This window comes from Geospiza fortis, unplaced genomic scaffold, assembly GCF_000277835.1.
Source record: "Geospiza fortis unplaced genomic scaffold, GeoFor_1.0 scaffold138, whole genome shotgun sequence".
Lineage (NCBI taxonomy): Eukaryota > Metazoa > Chordata > Aves > Passeriformes > Thraupidae > Geospiza > Geospiza fortis.
Window position 1 is genome coordinate 11,972,158 of NW_005054307.1, and position 19,059 is coordinate 11,991,216.

General features: G+C 39.1%; 1 protein-coding gene across 2 annotated transcripts in view; it reads left to right on the forward strand.

Annotated features, from left to right (window-relative positions):
- MLLT10 (MLLT10 histone lysine methyltransferase DOT1L cofactor) overlaps positions 1-18,362 on the forward strand; it is a 101,263-nt gene extending 82,901 nt beyond the window's left edge. For both annotated transcript variants that reach the window (XM_031066797.1, XM_031066798.1), the window contains 8 exons: positions 891-963; positions 5,443-5,597; positions 7,429-7,617; positions 8,028-8,116; positions 8,242-8,600; positions 13,580-13,682; positions 14,429-14,641; positions 16,738-18,362. In XM_031066797.1, the coding sequence (XP_030922657.1) occupies positions 891-963; positions 5,443-5,597; positions 7,429-7,617; positions 8,028-8,116; positions 8,242-8,600; positions 13,580-13,682; positions 14,429-14,641; positions 16,738-16,782 (1,226 nt within the window). In that variant the 3' untranslated portion in view covers positions 16,783-18,362. The remainder of the gene's footprint in view (positions 1-890; positions 964-5,442; positions 5,598-7,428; positions 7,618-8,027; positions 8,117-8,241; positions 8,601-13,579; positions 13,683-14,428; positions 14,642-16,737) is intronic.
- Positions 18,363-19,059: the final 697 nt, after the last annotated feature.

Consider the following 19,059-nt stretch of genomic DNA (forward strand, 5'->3'; position numbering starts at 1 on the left):
ACCGATTGGCATTTGGTACCGCGGGCTCTCCGCTGCGGTTTTAATGAGCCGCTGGCTTTGCTTTGTTTCATTCCCTCCGTAAGGATTTGTTGACATGTCGTAGTAGTCATGCCTGTTTGGGGGAAGGGAATGAGTTTAGCAGTTTACCAAGAATGGATCAGTCATGTCTTTGCCCTCCAAGGGGTCGGAGGTCGCTTGACTCAGAATAGGGGGAGGGCAACCTTGAAGGGGGCAGATAGGGTTATTTTATTGAGAGGCCATAGGGAAAATAACCCTTTTGAGTCCTTCCAAGCAAAACGTTTTCGTATATTTAATGAGGCCTTTTTTGTTTGTTTTACTACCTTTTTAGCAAGGGGCTTTCCTATGCTTTGCTTATAAATAGGAATTAGTGAATTATACGCTTTCATAAAGTTTTCAGTAAATTTGCAGAATAATGCGTGCTTGTTAGATGGCAGCAGTAAGTTTAATACGTTATATATTTTATGAGTTGTTTTGGGATGCAAAGTGTTAAAAAAATACAGAGCATCAGGATTTGCTGTGATAAGCATACAGATTAGCTGTCCACAGCTGTGATTCATTACTTTCACCGTACAAATTAAAAGTGGCTGAGGGGAGGGTACTGCAAATGCAAACCACGCTTCTGTGCTGTAAAACTGAAAGGAATGAAAGAAGTGAACATAATCCATGGCCTGGTACAGCCTCAGAAATGTGTAAGGACAACACCTTACATGCTACAGTTCAGCAATCTTAAACTAGTTACTTATTCACTCTTCAGCAGTAACTACAGATAGAAGTTGAGATTGAAGGTATTTTAAAAATATCTACATCAGATATTAAAACTCTTATCTAAGAAAAGGCGATTTATCAGCTGTGAAATATTTACACTGCAGATCAAGATCTCGGAGATAACAGCCGAAGCCTTGTTGGCAGAGGAGGATCACCCAGAGGAAGTCTCTCACCACTGTAAGTGTTATTTACATTGGAGAGTGCAGGCAGAGGAAATGTTTTAAGATTTGCAAACTTCACTGTCTTTTTACCAGCAATACCAAAGTGTTTTAAAAGCCCATATATATATAAATATAAACACACGTGTATAAACAAGTATTTTTGTATCTATATATCCTTCTAAAAATCCCTAATACATCCAGAGAGCTAAAATTGTGCTGAAGTTTTACTTTTCTATCAACTGAAATTAGGTTTACAAATTAAGGTTTGTAGGTAAGTTAGTTTACTCCCTTTCTTAAGAAATGGAGTCTTGCTTTAGAGGGATTTATCTGCCATTTAATCCATATGTACTGCTTATCTCCTCAGATTTGTCACCACAATCCTAGTTTAGTAATTGCAAAAATTCCAGAATCCCATATACTTAACAATGATCACAAGAATAAGAAACATTAAATATCAGTAAAAATTCCAAGCAAATATTTTCTTCCTTTTCCCTCACAACTTCAAAATTTATAGCGATTCCCTGTAGAAAAAAGTATTTTTTTGTTCTGCTGCAATTCACATTTGCTAGAAAACTTTGAGATAAGAATTCTGCTGAAACGATATCATGTTATTTATTTTGTTTTAAAATATTTGCTGTTAAAATTTCAATATTGCGTTTTAAATATTTTAGTAATATTTTCTGTGTATTTTAAGCAAATCCTTGTTTAGAGAGCTTTATTTTCTGTACTGGATCTATTATGAGGTAGATTTTATGGCGTTATTACTGTGTTTATTACTTCAGGACTAACCATGAGAAAGATTTATCTGAAAAAAAGATTAATCATGAAAAAAATTTTAGGATAGCTAAAAAAATGCAAGTTACACAGAAATAGCATTATAATAATGAATTTTATTGCTATAGCATGTGTTTATTATGGTAATTTATAACAAATATCTCCAAATTAGGTAATTTAACGTACATGCCTGGTGGTGTTGATCTTGTATTATATTCCTTAATTAATCAAAAGACATCTTGCTGGATGGGATGAGATTATCCATTATAATACTTAGGTATTATTACCTAGTCATGAATTTGTTTTTAAGTTTTCCAGTATGTGTTGCTTCTAAAATAATAAATAGAGAATTTACAAATTAGATCATATTCTTAGCATAAATAAGTATACTTACATTAGCATGTAAATTGATCTATACAGACAAGGAATTTCAGAGAATTTTGCAAAGGGAAATGCTCAACAATTAGGAAAATTACAGAACTTTTGATTTTATATTAAGTAGTACTCTTATGCATACATATTGTGGTGATTACAAGTTTTAATGCCTTCTTAGTTAATATGCAGAGACCTGATCTTTGCGCTATTTGCATTGGTCATAGCTGTGTTCAGTCTGTCTTCTGGTCAAATACTTGGGAAGGTAGACTTCGTAAATATGATGCTTCTAGAGAGTGTGTATGTTCAGGGTATATACAGTCCAGTACTTGCAGCATGGTAAAATACCAACTGGTTTTGATGGGAATGCTGAAGGAGATCTGGATGATACAAAGGCCACCTCAGTGCACAGCTGAAAAGCTTCCTGCAGTGTACGGAAGCTGCAGCACTTTGCAAAGAGGAGAGAGATTTTGCTTGGCAGGGTTGTTCAAAAACAAGCCAGAAAGGGGGGGTGGGGTGAGAGAAAGCAAGGGGGAGAAATCGGTGCTGTAGTAACAAAATGGAAAGATGGAAAAATTTAGTTTGAAATACCTAGCATGGAAAAAATTTAGAAAACCTACTCATTCAGTTAAGTTCAGTAGTCAGCGAATTTCACCTCTGCTTTGCACAACAAAAAAGATTACACGTACATCAAGGATTCTGAAATGTGTAGGTAACTCCCCACTTTCCCCACTTCAGTAAATAACTAACTCTGGTTACTTACAATATGGTCTATAGTGAATAAAAAACTAACTTTAAAAAATCTGCTATCTGGAAACTTTGCAACTCCAAATGTTACCTGCTTTGTCTATTAAAATTATTTAGCTGCAAGTTCGACTCTGTTCCCTTTGAAGCTTATGAGATACATAAATAACACAGTTCTCCGAAAGAACCATGTGATTTTCAGCGAGTTGCTTAAAATAAAAACACTTGCAGAACATTTGTTTGCTGTTGATGACGCAGCTGATTGCAGCTCTTGGAGAAGACATATGTGACTCATGAGCTTGTATGGTCATTTCCAGTTCATACAGTTATATCTTTGTACCCCAATATAACCACAGTGTTTGATGTTTAAGCTGTCGTATTTTAACTTTTAATACATATATGAGAAATATAAATATACCTGGGATATGTGAGCTGTTTCCATTTTGCAAAGGAATTGCTGCTTTTCCCAAGGTAGCACTTAAACTTTTTTTACCCCATACTTAACCTTAGATTTAAAAATGTGTTACGTAATACCTGCAGTGAAATCTGTATGTATGCTTATATCTAAATGCAGTATTGCTTCTAATTAATGCTCTATAGTAAGGGTAACTGTACCAAACTTAATCAAAAAACAGTTGTGAAAGCAGGCAAGCTGTGAAACAGGGTTCTCATCTCCATGACAGGATTGGACCAGTCCACACAGCACATTTATAATCCTTGGAAACTCTGATCAAATACTTTTTGGAATAAGGATTCAACCCTAGCACGCAGGAACCATATCCTGTCTAAAGGATGAGCAGTTGGAAGAGGAGAGATTGAGTAATGTTGCAATACACAGAAATCTAGATTTTTTTTTTATCCTTCTCTTGTATGAGCTTCCAGTGAAGGATTGCAGAGGTTATACTGTCATGTACTGCTTTGTTTCTGCCTTTTCAAAATTGATAGGAAGCAGTCCAAAGCCCAACAAGAATTTTGTTGGTGATATATAATTCAAAAGGAACAATCTGTTAGGGGCAGCATTATGTGCTGCTCAGGAACATGCAGAAAGAGAGAGAAGTTTCTGGGGGAGTTGTTCAGTGGTTTTATGTATTTGTTTTCTGGGTTGTTTTTTTTTCTTTTCTTTTTTTTTTTTAAGTGGGTTGTTTGTGTGAAGTGTAAGTGTAGTACCTCTTGTGTAGAATGTTTCTGCATAAACTTTTCTTCTTGCTGCTTCAGCACATCGTGTAAATAGTGCGTTTTGAAACTGCTTTTGCTGTCTCTGTGCTGAACTGTTACATGCTGTTGATTTGTCATCTCTCGTCAAAAAACACTACCTTGGTTACCCATTCATCAGAGCTTTTTGTTTTAACAAGTGCTTTCCTTTCTTCCTGTATGCAAAAGAGGAACTATTTATAAATACTTAACAGAGCTCTTAAGTCACCTACTTAAAACCTTTTCTCGTAAAAATCGCTTTGCTCTGGTGCCTACAAAATGCTCGACAGTCGTTAGGTAGCTAATGTGCTGTGACCACTGCTTATTACGGTAATCATAATTAACACACTGATTTCCTGAGCTCCCTGTGTTGTCCTGTACTGGGACTGTGGTGGTCTTGTTGGTAGGTTTGCACTAGGGGTGGAACAGTACAGCTGTGATCCCATGATGCCACCAATTGCTTGCAGTAATAACTACTGAGAATCTGAGCTCCTGGAATTGAATAAAACCACCCCTCTCCCTTTCACCCCCCACAACCAACAACAAAACCAAGAACCAGCTTTTAGTGGGCTTTGGTGTTGGTCCTTATAGGAGGAATGGGACCTTGCATACATGAGAGCAGAAACCCGAGTCAGAAATACGCCAAACATCTGGCTTTGCTCACAAGTTACATTGTGCCCCATCCAGGGCAAAAGAAGCCTTCTCCTAGGGCCTGAGAGAGGTAACCAGCTTTCTTTGTGCTGAATATTTCATTTTCTCCTGAATGAGAAAAGACATGTGGCAAGGGGATTATTCTTGGAACTGTGTGTGATCATGAGTAAAAAAGGAGGTATATTAAGTGTTCACAGTACAGGCAGAGGATAACTTCTAATCCTTGTGAAATAATACTTTCATGTAGTCCTTCAGAAATCCAGATTTACATGACTGTTTTTAGAACGAGTTAGTCAGTGGAATTATATATGGCCTTTCTATGTGATAATTTTAACAAATTGGTTTTATTTTTCCCAGTTTTCTTAGGGAAAGGTTTGAAGTTTCATGTGGGTTGTTTTTTTCGCCCCTGAATTGGTGCCCTGTTGTATCCACATTATCATGTTTTCCTGCTTTAGGAGTGTATGTTGTATAATTTAATTCAATGCTGTTTGTCAGTTACTGTCTTGTTAGTCTGTATGCAAGAAGAGGTTATGTGCTTTCTCAGTATAAATTCTCACACTGTAGTAATATGTCTTTCTTTTATTAAAGCCCTGGCAGTGAGAACCAGGAGTTCTTAGTGATTTTGATGAATTAACTTAGTCTTGGAAGCATAAGATATGTAGGTGCTAAGAGCTGATATAAGATAAGAAATTTCAACAGCCTTTTTCTAATACATGTCCTTTCATCCTTTTCTTTAAACAATAAATTGCAATATTTTCAACAGATCCCCTGTGAGCAGCTTGCAGATTCGCTATGATCAATCAGGGAATGGTTGTGGGGAAAATTTGCCCCCAGTAGCAGCCAGCATAGAACAGCTTCTCGAGAGGCAGTGGAGTGAAGGACAACAGTTTTTATTAGAGCAAGGCACCCCCAGTGACAGTAAGTACTCACAATCTGTTTGTTATGACTTTTGCCAACTGTTACTCAGAACTGCTATTCTGTGCTTGTCCAAAAATTTTAATAAAATTTATTTTCTGCTGTGAATTGAAATATAACTGTGGTGTACAGTTCTAGCGTAGTTCTTAGTGCATGGCATCAGTAGATTACAAAAGACTTCTCTATAATTATCTGTCCTTTTATAGATGGGGAAGTTGTGTCATGCAAGAGGAAGTAACTTGCAGGTCCAGTTGCAAAGTTTGGAAAAGAATTCTGAACTCTTAGATCCACTACTGTAAATATTGTACTACAGTTCCCCACTTTTCTTTATACTGTGTGATATAAATTGGCATAATAATTTTTTATTGTTAAATCTGACTTTTCTACTTCTGTTGCCGTTTGAAAAGAAAATATTTACAAATGTTAGGCAGGTGTCCTACTGGGTTTTCATGTCTTTATTGTGTTCTGCCTTTCTTGTGAGTTCCTAAAGCAAGCAAATTATTATTTTCTCAAGTTATGTTTAATAGAGTGGAATAGTCCAAGAATGAGTATGTTAAAAGCATAAGTGATCAGTAGATCGCGTGGCTCTTCATACTCAGTAATGTGTCAGTATCAAAGACAATCACTGGATATGTGAAAAAATTTATTTTATTCCAGGTTATGGTTTGTGTTGTATTTTATTGAACACATTATTGTTCTCATTGGTAGTGCAAAGAGGTATCTAGTTAGTATTTTTATGAATGGTATCCTGACAAAAATGCTAATTGTGAGGAAATTCATGCAGGGATAATCCTTTAAACATGATAGCTGGAGGACAGGTTTAGCTAAGTCTTACTGCATCTCATTTGAGCTCACTGAGGGTTCCTTTGTATGTTCTTGAAGAGGAGGGATAAAAGCTAAATCCTTGGGAAATGACCAGATGTGCCTATACCAGTAGACTTATGTCTGTAGTAGCTCCAGAGGTCATGTTAAACAAATACAATTTAGAATTTTAAAAAAACCAAAAAAATAAAAAGAAAGAAAAAAAAGGAGGCTATCCCTGTGGCTTTACAGTCACGCTCTAGTTCTGGTTGGGAAATCCAAGTTCTGAAACCAAGTGGGAGTTTGAGAAAACTGTGCTTAGTAAAGGCAGGTCCGTGGGGAAGGCGCTGCCCTGGTGCGGGGAGCGCGGGGGTGAGTGCGGTGCTCGCAGAGTGCTCCCTGCTGGGGGATGCCGACATCGCCGCTCCCGCCGGGACGGCTTCGCTGTGTCTGAGCACTGCTGGGTTTTTCATTGCTCCCATACATTCCTGATTCACTGCACAAGTCAGTAAATCAGAAAAACTCCCTTTTCATAAACTTGGTTGTTTTTATATAAACCTTGTTGGTTGCCTGTGCTGTTAGTTGAATATGAGCATATTCTCTTCAAACTTCTCTGTTTTATAAGATTTGCAATTACTAATACTGCAGCTGAACTGGATTTATCCCAACTCTGCAGTTAACCTGTGCTACTAAAATACTACTACTTTCATGTTCTGATTTGGGGCTGTTATCACATACCGCTGTTTGCTTAAAATGTATGCTGGCCCTAATGATGCTACTCTATCAATATTGAAGCCAGGGTGTAGAGGTATGCCAAAATTACTACCACAAAAAAACTGTGAACGTTTTTCTACAATTTAAATTGCTTAAAATGAATCTTAAATCTTTCCACTAAAATTCAGACATCTGTAATAATTTTATATTTTCACATATATGCTAGTCTTAAATGTAATGCAGAATTTAAAACTGAATGAAGGTGTTATTTGTTCATTGAATGTGGCTGTGGAATAGAATGTGTGCATTTTTGTCTTAGTTTTAGGAATGCTTAAATCATTACACCAACTTCAAGTTGAAAATAGGCGGTTGGAAGAACAGATAAAGAATCTGACTGCCAAGAAGGAGCGACTGCAGCTTCTCAATGCACAGCTTTCAGTGCCCTTTCCAACAATAACTTCAAACCCCAGCCCTTCTCATCAAGTACATGCCTTTCCAGTACAAGCACGTAAGTAAGAGGGGATTATTAAAGTGTCAGAGTAATTTGAACATGTATTTATATGAAATATCTATTTCATCCACACATGCCGTTGATGGGAGATGAATATAAATGTAGGATGAATATAGATCAAGTATTTGCTGATGTGTTAAATGTTTAAACATCAATTGGTTTATTTTTCTGAACTATTACTACTTGTTTCAGTGCAGTTTCTCTTTTACTTCAGTTTGGAGCACATCTGTTTGAATCTATTGATTCACCAATTACTTAGCTAATATTTTACTATTCAGCAATGATTTTAAAGTTGACTTTATATTTTCTGTGTTTAGCTTTGTCATAGTTTTGAAATAATTATTCTGAATCTTTTTACATGTTCCAGAAATTTAACCACTGTGTGTTTTTTGAAATAATTACTTTAGCACCTAGCACTGATTCCTTGAACAGCAGTAAAAGCCCTCATCTGGGAAACAGTTTTTTACCGGACAATTCTCTTCCTGTATTAAATCAGGTAATTTTAATTCCATTCTTCTAAACCTAAACTTGTTACAAGTTAACCCATCCCAGTCCTTGCATTGTGGCGTTAGGTGAAATTTTATGCAGCTGAGGGGGCTTTGTTGTTTGTTTTGACACCAGGAGATAACCTCCAGCGGACAAAGCACCAGCAGTTCATCAGCGCTTTCCACTCCACCCCCTGCCTGGCAGAGTCCGGCCCAGCCAGGCTCGGCAGTGCCCGGGGGTCAGCAGGTCAATGGTGTGACAGTGGGGGCACTGGCCAGTGGTATGCAGACTGTAACCTCCACCATTCCTGCAGTGCCGGCTGTGGGTGGAATAATTGGAGCACTGCCAGCCAGCCAGCTGGCAATCAATGGAATTGTAGGGGCTTTAAATGGGGTAATTCAGACCCCAGCAACAATATCACAGAACCCTTCTCTCACTCATGCAACCGTGCCACCCAATGCAACACATCCTCTGCCAACCACGCTAAATAACAGGTAAGAATTCGTTGATTTTTTAATTTTTTTCCTCATAGTGCCTGCTGTTCTTCGGCTTAGCTGGGATTTTTTGTTTTACTCCAAATATATTGTTTATTCCTTCACCTATAATTGTCAAAGTAACTTCTGCTCCTGGCCCATGAATGAAAGTGAGGAGGCATTTAATGGAAGCACAAATAGTCAAGTTAAAGAAGTTTTCTCTGGAGCTTTTGGGAATCCTAGTGAATTCCTGTTTTTTAATCAAGTCACATTCCCAAACAAATGTAATTATGTAAATGTGCCTCAGCTCCTTTTTTTAGTTCAGAAAACAATATTCCTTGTCCTGCCAGTTTTTCTTCCAGGATTAAAGGAGCACTGGAAAAACTACCATTTGTTGCAGTAAGAAGGGGGGAGGGGGAGAAGGGTGTATGGTCGTGTAATTCAAGATGTAATAGGCATAACTAACCAGAGTTGTAATACAGTGGCATGGTTTTCAGTTGCCTGCACTGACTCCAAACCCAACAAAGTTAGCTTTTCAAGCAGGGTTCTTATGGATTTCTAAATGCATAAAAAGATTCATTTGTGAGTATTCCTAGCAGCCTTTCACAAAAGCCAGGTACTCTCAGTAGCATAAACTGCTGCTGCTTGAGCTGCAAGGCAAATGGGTAACAAAAGGAGACAGCTGCTTTCTAGGAGGAGGAATGGACTTCTTGGTCTGGAAGTGTTTTTAGATAGAGCAGAGACTGGGCCAACTCTTTCTCACTGCTCTCCTTCACCACACCCCTTGTCCTGTCCTTCCCTTAGGAAGGAGAACTACAGTTCTGTGTAGAAAGAAGTGCCTGTAAATAGGGAGCAGATTACTTGTCTTAAATAGAGTTTCTTTTTGGAGATTATGGTGGATTATCCATCAAAAAAAACCATATGAGATTGTAATGATGCAAGGGATCCCTAATTTCCAGTTTCTTCACTTCCTGTTGGTTTGGCAGCTCCTGAATATTTGTGTACTGTATCATTGTGTGATATTGCTTCAGTAGGCTCACAAAACCTGATACTTCCAAGTGTATCCTGTTGTTTGGATGTGTCATTAGGTTCTTCCTGAGGAGCCTGTATTTTCCATCATTTATATCCTTTGTGAACATGAGGTTTCATAGGATAAACAAGACATTCTGTTAGTGAAAAGTTTTTGTCTTTCTTGAGCTTCAGAGGTTTGTAAAAACCACAAAAAATTTTGCATTCTCTCACCAAAAGTGTGAGAAAGAGTGAGAAATACTAGAGAAGATCAATCATATAAACCAGTTTCATGCTGCTTTCCACTTTCAGGTATCGCCAGAATACATCAGTTATGCTAAATACCAGTCATGCCACTGTTTTCTCAAATGATTTTGTTTATACACAGATGATTTCTTTCTCTTTGTATTGCTGAAGTTCTTTTGTTTCTTTTTCAATATCCATTTTAAGTGCTGAAACTCTTCATTGTGTAGCCCAGTAGCAGAATGTTCCAATTCATGCAAAATACTGCAGCCAGTATCCTGTTATTAAACTTTCATTCTAACTGTTAGCAGGGTCTGGAATACTCCCAAAGACTCCCTATTTTCTGCTACAACAGGCTTATGCTGTACAAGCCTGTCAGCACTTCTACTTCTCTGCTTCTATTACGGCATGATCTCTTTCTGCACTGCTCCCTCAATAGTACTAATATAAAATTAATGTTTATATTAAATTTAAAAGTGCACTTTTCACACAATTCTCTGCTTTATTTGGGCGTATCCACATTATTTCCCAGGCCTTCTTCCTTTTGAGGTGTTTCACAATTAACCTCATTTTCTGTGACTTTTCAGTATTTCTGGTTGCATGTTTAGAAGGGAGAAGTTCAGTAATGTTAGTGCTAATATGATTCTGGTAATGACATGTGCATTCCTCATTCCTTTTTGTCCCATCAGAAATGCTTCAGTGAAGTATATGAAAAAATATATGGGAACTAACTTTTGTTATGGGAACTAAGTTGCAAAAAGAGGCTCTGGGACAACTTTGAAGGAAGGAAAAAAAATAGACAAAAAATACTTTCCAGTGGTTGCAATTTTTGGTTCTGGAACTGTATGGAACACCTGCCAGGCTGGAGTTTGGTGCTGCTTCAGTGACAAATGGTTGACTGTTTCTTACATGTTAAATTTCCCAGGGTATCCCTCCTCTTTGAATGGCCCTGGTGGGAAGGTTGAATGGTGCCAAGCACAGGCAGGCTCAAAGGTTTGGTGCTGTGGTGATGTGAGCATTCCGACCCTGGTTAGGTTCTGTGCTGGGGTCAAGGTTGGAGGTGGTTTAAATCAGTATTGGCAATGTGTTGGAAAGCTACATGAGAATTCAGCCCTGCTTTCTAACTTGAGGGTATTGTTCTGTAGTTTTAAAAGCCTTGCCAGATGTTGCTGGAAGTTGCTTGTTACAGTAACTTCACAAACTTCAGAATCTGTTCCAACGGTTTAATGTGAAAAATAGGCAAAGTGTTCACCAATACATGAAGACTTCTATATGCATATTGTCCTTATATGAACTCTTAACTGTGGCACACAAAGAGGTGAGAAAACACTGATTTGCACGCTGTTGTTGGAGAGAGTTTCAAGTTGTAGGTAAAAGAACCCACATTCATTCAACAGAGAAAAAATACTTGATCCTTTTCTGGGAAAAAAGATGGCTTAGTACAGATTGCCAGCAAGTGGGAGATTAAGTGATTGGAGGAAAGAGATAGGATTGTTTCTTTACATTCTCACAACCAGAGAGGAGTGTAGGATGGAGAGTTTCAGACTGATCATGTACCTTTTGATGAGAAGCTAGAAAGGATTAAATTTACATTCCAGGCTGATCTGGTGTAAAGAAAGCTCTGTGGTGAAATTTATGAACTGTCTCTTCTGGGAAGCTTGGGAGCCACAGCATTTTGTCCTCTGCAGTTCAGTTTTGTTTCTAGACACGGAGATCTCAGCTGCTGACTGAGGGTATTTTCTTTCAAGTGCCAATGCAGAGCAAGAGAGGCAGGCAGAGCGATTAAACGGAAGGGAGAACAACAGCAGAAAAAAGAAGTGCAAAGGTAAAACATGATCTGGGAAAAAGAAAGAATGGGATAAAAGAATGAACAAAAACAGCGGAGAAGATTCATTCCAGTATAGAAGAATACAGAATAAGTGAGGTAAAAAGAGAAGAAGGAAATAACGGTAATATTAGTCAGAGTACTGTGGGAAATAGTGTGAAAGGCTTTACCTAAGTCCAGGTAGAAGCATTCTTAGCCTTTCCCTCACCCACCAAATAGGTCATCTTGTCACCGGAGATCAGGTCAGGCAAGCAGGACCTGCCTTCACAAACCTGTGCTGGCTGGGCCTGATTCCCTGGCTGTCCTGCACATGCTATGTGATGGCACTCAAGAGGAGCTGCTCTGTGACCTTCCCTGGCACCAAGGTCAGACTGACAAGGCCTGATGCTGAGATCCTCATTCCAGCCCTTCTTCAAGACAAGCATCACATTTGCTATCTTGTAATCAGCTGGGATCTCGAGATCCCAGTCAGCCAGGGCTGCTGGAAAATGGTTGAAAGTGTCTCTGTGTGCACTTCCATCAGCTTCCTCAGTAGCCTTGGGTGGATTCCATCCAACCCCATAAACTTCCAATTGACACAGGCTTCCCTTTCCGCATAGAAGTCCTAAGTGCAGCCCAGCAGGTGTGTCCTGTAGTGCTGAGACCATGCAGCAAAGGAGACAAAGTTCATATGTGGCTTGCCCTGTCCCAGTAGGAGAGAATGGTGGTGCTTTGGGTATTTGCATATTGGCTAGTTAAGACAAAGTCAAATTACAGCAGAGTTGGGCTACAGTTTGCTGGCTGCTGTAAAAATGCCAGCTAAATATTATACCCTGAGGAGCTACATGCTTGTAGCCTAATGGTGCGGATTTGCAACTGATTTAGGTGAATAATTCTTTACTGCCAGTCCCAACAGGCAATCCTGCCATCTTATGCACACCTTGTTACTAGAACTTCTGCATCACACAGTGACCTCATCTACATTAACAGAGAATCTGTCAGTGTGTTCTGTATTGGTTAAAGTTTTAGCTCAGTTCCCACAGGTTGCAGCCCATTGTTCAACACCCAGTATGAGAGGAGGGAACAGAAGTTGTGCAGCTGAATGAGATAGACGTAATTTTTCAACAGCAGGATAAACTTATCATGAAACAACACCTTAATGTTTTAATGGTTGTTTAAAACTAGTAAAAGCTAAGACTGTACTGAAAGAGTAAATCCAGCTGTATTCCTGGTCTGCTATTCCCAACACACTCTTGTTCATGCTATTGGTCTTGCAATAAGCTGGTATAGCTGAAGAAACCCTTTGTTTACAGGCTACTTGTCAGCTGGATCTATTCCTGCCCAGTTTCCTAAATATTGCAGACAGTTTTATGTAGGTATGAAAATAGAGACTGGGAGTGAAGTAGTTGGCAAAAGCAGAGGCAGCTTCATTCCACAGCGGCATCCCTTGGCCCCTTGCAAGGCTTCTGAAGGTGTTTGCTGAATTACAGAAAGGTGTGGGCAATATGAGTGGTTTGAATGGCACCAAAGATGGGAATTAGAAGGAAACCAGGGTAAAGTAAATGCTTGGTAGCTAGGTCTTAAAGTTTGGTAAGAGCTGTCTTACCAAAGAGCTGTCTGTAATAAAAAGCTGTCTGTAATATAAAATCTGGCCTTTTGGTATAAAGCATTTGAAAAGTACTTTAGAATTGATAATTATCTCAGTTTCAAATAATGTGCATGGAGTAGAAATGTTACAGGCAAGATGTTGCTGTTGCTCAGCATAAATGAGACTTGGGGATGGTGTCAGAAATTGCAACTGGACAGTTGGACAATATTTGCAGTATGAAATCAAATGCTAAATAGGGTCTGTCTGTTTGTATAAATCTTTTCTTTAATGGAAAGCTGAAGTAAGAAGTTCCCATACTTCCATATAAACCACAGTATTACCCTGTCAACCCTACAGTGCCTCGGGACTAGGATTGCTTTCTGACCAACAGAGACAACTATTACTTCATCAACAGCACCAGCAATTTCAGCAATTACTAAGCACCCAGCAACTCGCATCAGTAAGTTTTTCAGTTAACTATGATTTATTCTTCTATTGTATTCTAAGGCGTGCATAAACTTCTCAGCTTAATATAAATAGTAGTAATGCATTTGACTTGATATTAAAGGCTTTGATAGTATTTTAGTCTTTCAGTTCCTTCAGCCTTTTTGGATGATAGTCATGTAAAATGTTAGGATATTATTGGGCTGTGTGTATGGCTAGAATAGTAATTCCCTAGTGCCTTGAGTTCCATTTTGTCCTGTGTGGACATGGAGGCTTGTCTCTCTCAGCACCAGCCGTGGGCAGCAGAGCTTGGGAGCATGTGTGGATTCTAACAGTATTGTGACCTGTCTTTGGTTCCACTGGAACACCAGCAGAAGAATTTTGGATATCATCTCCTGAGCTGTCTTTGCTCTGCTTGCAGTATTCATATAGGGCATTAGGTAACTGGTTAACTATTTGTATTGTTAATTGTATAGTTCTAGTACAGTCTTCTCAGGTATGTTTGTTCTGACAGAGGCCTGATGAAGCCAGCAGGCTTAGCTGAACTTCTGCTGAGCTACTGATTTCAGGGAAGTCTGACAGGAACTTTCTTTCCCACAGTCTCATGGAACTTCATTAGTGTAACCTAAATTAGCTGGGATTAGTTTAAGCATTGCACTGACTGAAGGTCTGGATAAGCAGGGAACCCAGGGAGGAGCTATTTTTCAGCAACTAATTACTGATTTTTTTTTCTTCCTCCTCCCTCTCCCCCTATTACTCAAGGAACAGCATCAGGCCCTTTTGTATCAATTAGTACAGCAACAACATCACCATCACCAACACCATCAGTCTGAAGTACAGCAGTTGCAGATTACTGGAGGAGCACAGATACCCATAAACAGCTTACTTTCAGGCACACAGGCCTCACCACTTAATGCAGCTGCTACCAACCCATTCCTTTCAATTCACGGAGATAATGCAGCTCAGAAGGTGACAGTAAGTATCCTTCTCACCTCACTTTCCATGCAGTACCTCCAGGAGGTAACTAAAAGATAAGAAACAGGTTATGTGCCTGTATTCACAAATCAAAGATGGTGGATTTTTTGTCTTTATTTTATTTTTCTTGAGCCTTGGACTGCACTTAAATGAGGCTCAGAAATGTGTGAACTTGTCACACCAAACATGTCTGCTGCACACTGTTGCTTCTCTGGATCAGGACACCAATCCAGTGACCCTTGCCTTCTTCTTGTAATTACAACTGCAGCCCTAGTCCTCCTCACCCTACTTCTTCCCCAGTATTGTGCCCACTGTTCTGTGGATCATTCCTTTTACCACCTTACTGGTCAGTGTGCCTTGGCTAGGCCTCAGGCCCTGTGGAGCTGTGGGGATTAGGTGAGGAGCCCATTGCTGGGAAGGTGGAACCTGTGTTAGGAGAATGTGCTATGTGCATCTTGCTGCTGGCCTGGGAGAATGAGGCTGTGCACTGCAGGGCTGAGAGGCTCTTCTGCTTCATTGAGTAATAAAACCTTTCCTGGACAGATAAAGAAACAAGACACATTTTTCTGGAAAAGATGTTCCATTATCTTCAGTATTTGCCCATAATCTTCATACCTAAGACAAGAATTCTTTATTCAGGAATTCAGAGAACAGGCTTAATTCTTTAAGGGTCCTACAGTTAAGATAAAAGGATAAAGGAAGGAGCATATGAAACTTGGAAAAACAAAGGATGAATAGAGCAGGAAGACATAAAGTTTCAGCATTCTTTGGAGAAGACAGCAAGTGGTAGTGGTAGAGAAGAAAGAGCAGCTTGTCTGCAGGAGCAGGCTGAGAGAGCTTGGGCTAAATATGAGTCCCCTCTTTGCTCCCCACTCCCAAATCCTCTGGCTACTTTAGGAGCACTGTGGTGGAGGACTTGGGCTGGGCTTCTGTGTAGCTCGGGCTGCTTCCAGGTAGGACACACTTCCAGACACAAACTACATAAATGATGAGTTTTCAAGATGACTTTTCCTGGAAACAGCTCCCTTCCATTCAAATTTGTGAGCACTTCCTTTTGTTCAGCTTTATGCTTTGGGGTTTGGGCAGTTGTGACATGAGAGCTGTGAATGGTCACTGACTGTCACAGCAAACATGCTGGCACAGGGCTTGCCTCCATTCAGAAATGTTCACAGTCTGTTCTCATATGTTTAAAACTGATCTCCCCGTATTTTCCAGAAATTAGTAGTGAATGGAATTGAGTCCCTATATTTGGTGCACATCCAAGCAAAATATTCTGTGTGATGTTATTTTGACTTTTTTAAATGGCCATTACTAGGTCTGTACAGTGCAGTGTATTTTTACAAATACACCATTACAGTTTTTATGTTAACAGTTAGCTGTAAATAATTACAGGAAATCTCAGAACATCTTTTGAACAAAAGCCCTTACCAAAAATTTGTTTTGAAATTGATTTTATATTTTTTAAGGCTAGAATTGAGACAAGTTGCATAGATTGTTGAACTGTTTTTAACAAATTCTCTGTTTGCCAGGATTTGACTGTTTTAATCTCATTTGCAGTTGAAAGACGTTTTCAGAAATTTCTGAAATTTCTGAATTCAGTGAATGAGATTTTTGCTCAGTCCTGTTCAATATTTGCAGGAAATGTCTTTGTAGCAATATATGAAAGAAAGAATTATGATGGGACAAATTGGAAATTCTATTTCTTCTGATGGAGAAGTGTAGATTTCAGTCCTCTCCAGTGGGCACATGTAGCAGAGGTCACCTGGTGTTTCTCTTGGCCATCTTGCAGTTTCAGAGAGACCCACAGCCAGGAACAGACACTCTTGTTGGAAGGAAAGTAGAAGGAGAGTTGGTGTTTTCTAATGCTGCCTGTCATGACCTTAGCATTAGTTGCTTCAGTACAGGACTGCTCCTTAATTATTCTTTCCTTTGCCACTTTTCATTCTGCAGTACATGGTTATTTTTTACAATGCAGCAGTTACTATTTAGATGGCTCTAGTGAATGTACCTCAGCTGCTTTGTCATCTTTATGAATTGAATTTTACTTAGCTTTGTATGTTATAATCTGATTTTTAGAAGTATTTTCTCTTACACAGAGGCTCAATGATAAAACTGGACCAGTTGCGTCAGAGAAGAGTTGACATTTGAATGACACTTGAGCCCTGCACGTCCTGCTGTTCTAGCACTTCATGTGGCTGCAAACCCTGGGTTCCCTTTCTGCAGATTGAAAAAGAGCAACAAGGAACTCTTACTGCACAGCAAGAGGTTAATAATTTTTGTAAGGATATTTTTGGTAGGCTTTCATTTGCTTTCTTGTTGCACTAAAATGGATATACTTTTTAATGTCTCAGACTATGAAGTAGATAAAACTCTGCAAATCATAATTATTTTGTCAATATGATGGTACTAAGTACAAATTCAACAATGGAAGAACATGGACTTTACTCTTCAGTCCTGATCTCACAGATTTAAAGGCTATAAACTGTTTGCAGTGATGCATTGCTTTGGTTTCAGAGCAGTAGTTTTAACAGTCCAACCCCAGCCCATCTGAACTGCTGCTGCAGTTAGACTAGATCCTTTTAGACTGAGCTTGTAATGGCAGCTGGGACTTGCTGTTCATAGTTTCTTTTTTTACACACCTGTTTTGGAACCTGACTCATAAGGGAATTGACTTCTGAACTTTTTATTCCTTTAAATTCCTATTGTTGTACAGTTGGAGTTTTTCTTGAATAAGAATTATGATATGGAATCCAAAGTTTATTAATTTTGGTGTAGGTTTTAGAGTTTTGAGGTTTTTAAAGGAACCAGTTTGGTTCCAGTGACAAAGTTTTCTTACCAGATGAGAAGGCCACACTGGAAGAAGTTTGTGTAGTGTTTGGCCTAAACCAAGTGCCTGTTGCTACCTCCATTTTGTTGAAATGGCTGCAAACAGCTGATCATGCACTAGACGTGTCCTTGTTAGCAGCGGGAATTCTCTGTCTTGCACCAGCAGCCTTGTTCTGCCTTCCCTAGAGGTGTTTATACCACTGTAGAGAGCTCAGGCAGATTGTTACCTGGGTCACTTTTCACTAATAAATTACCAAAAAAGTGAATTACCATTTCCCACTAAAATTTCCCAGTGGGTGAAACGGGTGAACTTGTGTTACAACACTTGGGCAGTTGCTGATCTTGTGGTGAGTCTATGCAGGGTGGTGAAGGACAGTTTAAATGGGGGTAATGACCACTAATCAAGGGTGAGGTGGGAATTATTAGCAGAAAAGACCCAGCTGTAATTAGACCTCCACTGTGTACTTATTTGGAAGAACATGTTAATTCTGCAATATGTTTCTTAGTTAAACATTGCACAGTTCTTACCTCATTTCTGTAAATAAAGTTTTGTGAATCTGTTTTGTATTGTGAAGAATTCATAAGAAAACATTGATATTTTGATTTGTAATATTTCTAATTAGTAGATTTAATTGAAAAAGTAAAAAATAATTTATTTTTATATGTTCTGGGGAATTTTTTAAAAATGTCACAAATCACTTTTGTAGATACTTTACAAAAGTAAACCAGTGGTTTATTTTACTTACTCGCCCCACTGGTGGATATTCTGTAACAATTTGTACAAAAGGTAAGATGGAAATGTGCTGTTATTTTGACTAGATGTAAAATTCCAAGTGTATGAAAAGATATGTACAAAGCTTTTTGTTAATAAACTTTAATAATGTTTATCATTATATATGACTTGTGTGAATGTGAGTCTTGTAGAAGAAAGGAGTATTTCTGTTAACGTGACATGAGAGGAAGGGTTTGATTTGCACATGGCTACTAAATTTTATTACAAAAAGTTTCAAAAACTATTCTTCATGTACATTTTTGCTTTCAAGTGACAGTGACACAGCTGAAAAGCTGTCCAGGGGTGTTTCTGCTTACTGGACAGGTATTTCTGCCTGTTGCAGCCCTGGGGCTGATGTCAGATTTTGCTTTCACTCTTCCAAGAGCAATGACTGGACCCACAGGAGCAGTGGCTGTTGTCCCACTGCTCCTGTTTGTTGTCAGTGGGGAGGGGACGGTTCCTTCCCTGCCCTGTGCCTGGGTGAGGGGAGGAGGTTGTTGCTGTAACCTTTGAACTGTACTTTCTGTAAAACCAGCACAGTACTTTTTTCCATGAATTTTGTTCACTATCCATGGGAAGGCTGGTAAATAGCCAAACTCCTGGGTTTTTTATTTCTCAGGAAGCCAAAGAGAACGTGACCCTTCCTGTACAGTCACTGGAAGATAAAATGTGAGGGGTTGTGCTCATGAGGGGGTGACAGACAAGAGCTGCATTGTGGCTTCCTTGGTTTTTAGCCCCTCTCTGGTCAGGGGCAGCCTGAGGCTCAAGGCAGCTTCTGGGATAAGCAGCAGGAAGATGGTTGCTGCTGCCTGTGCCATTT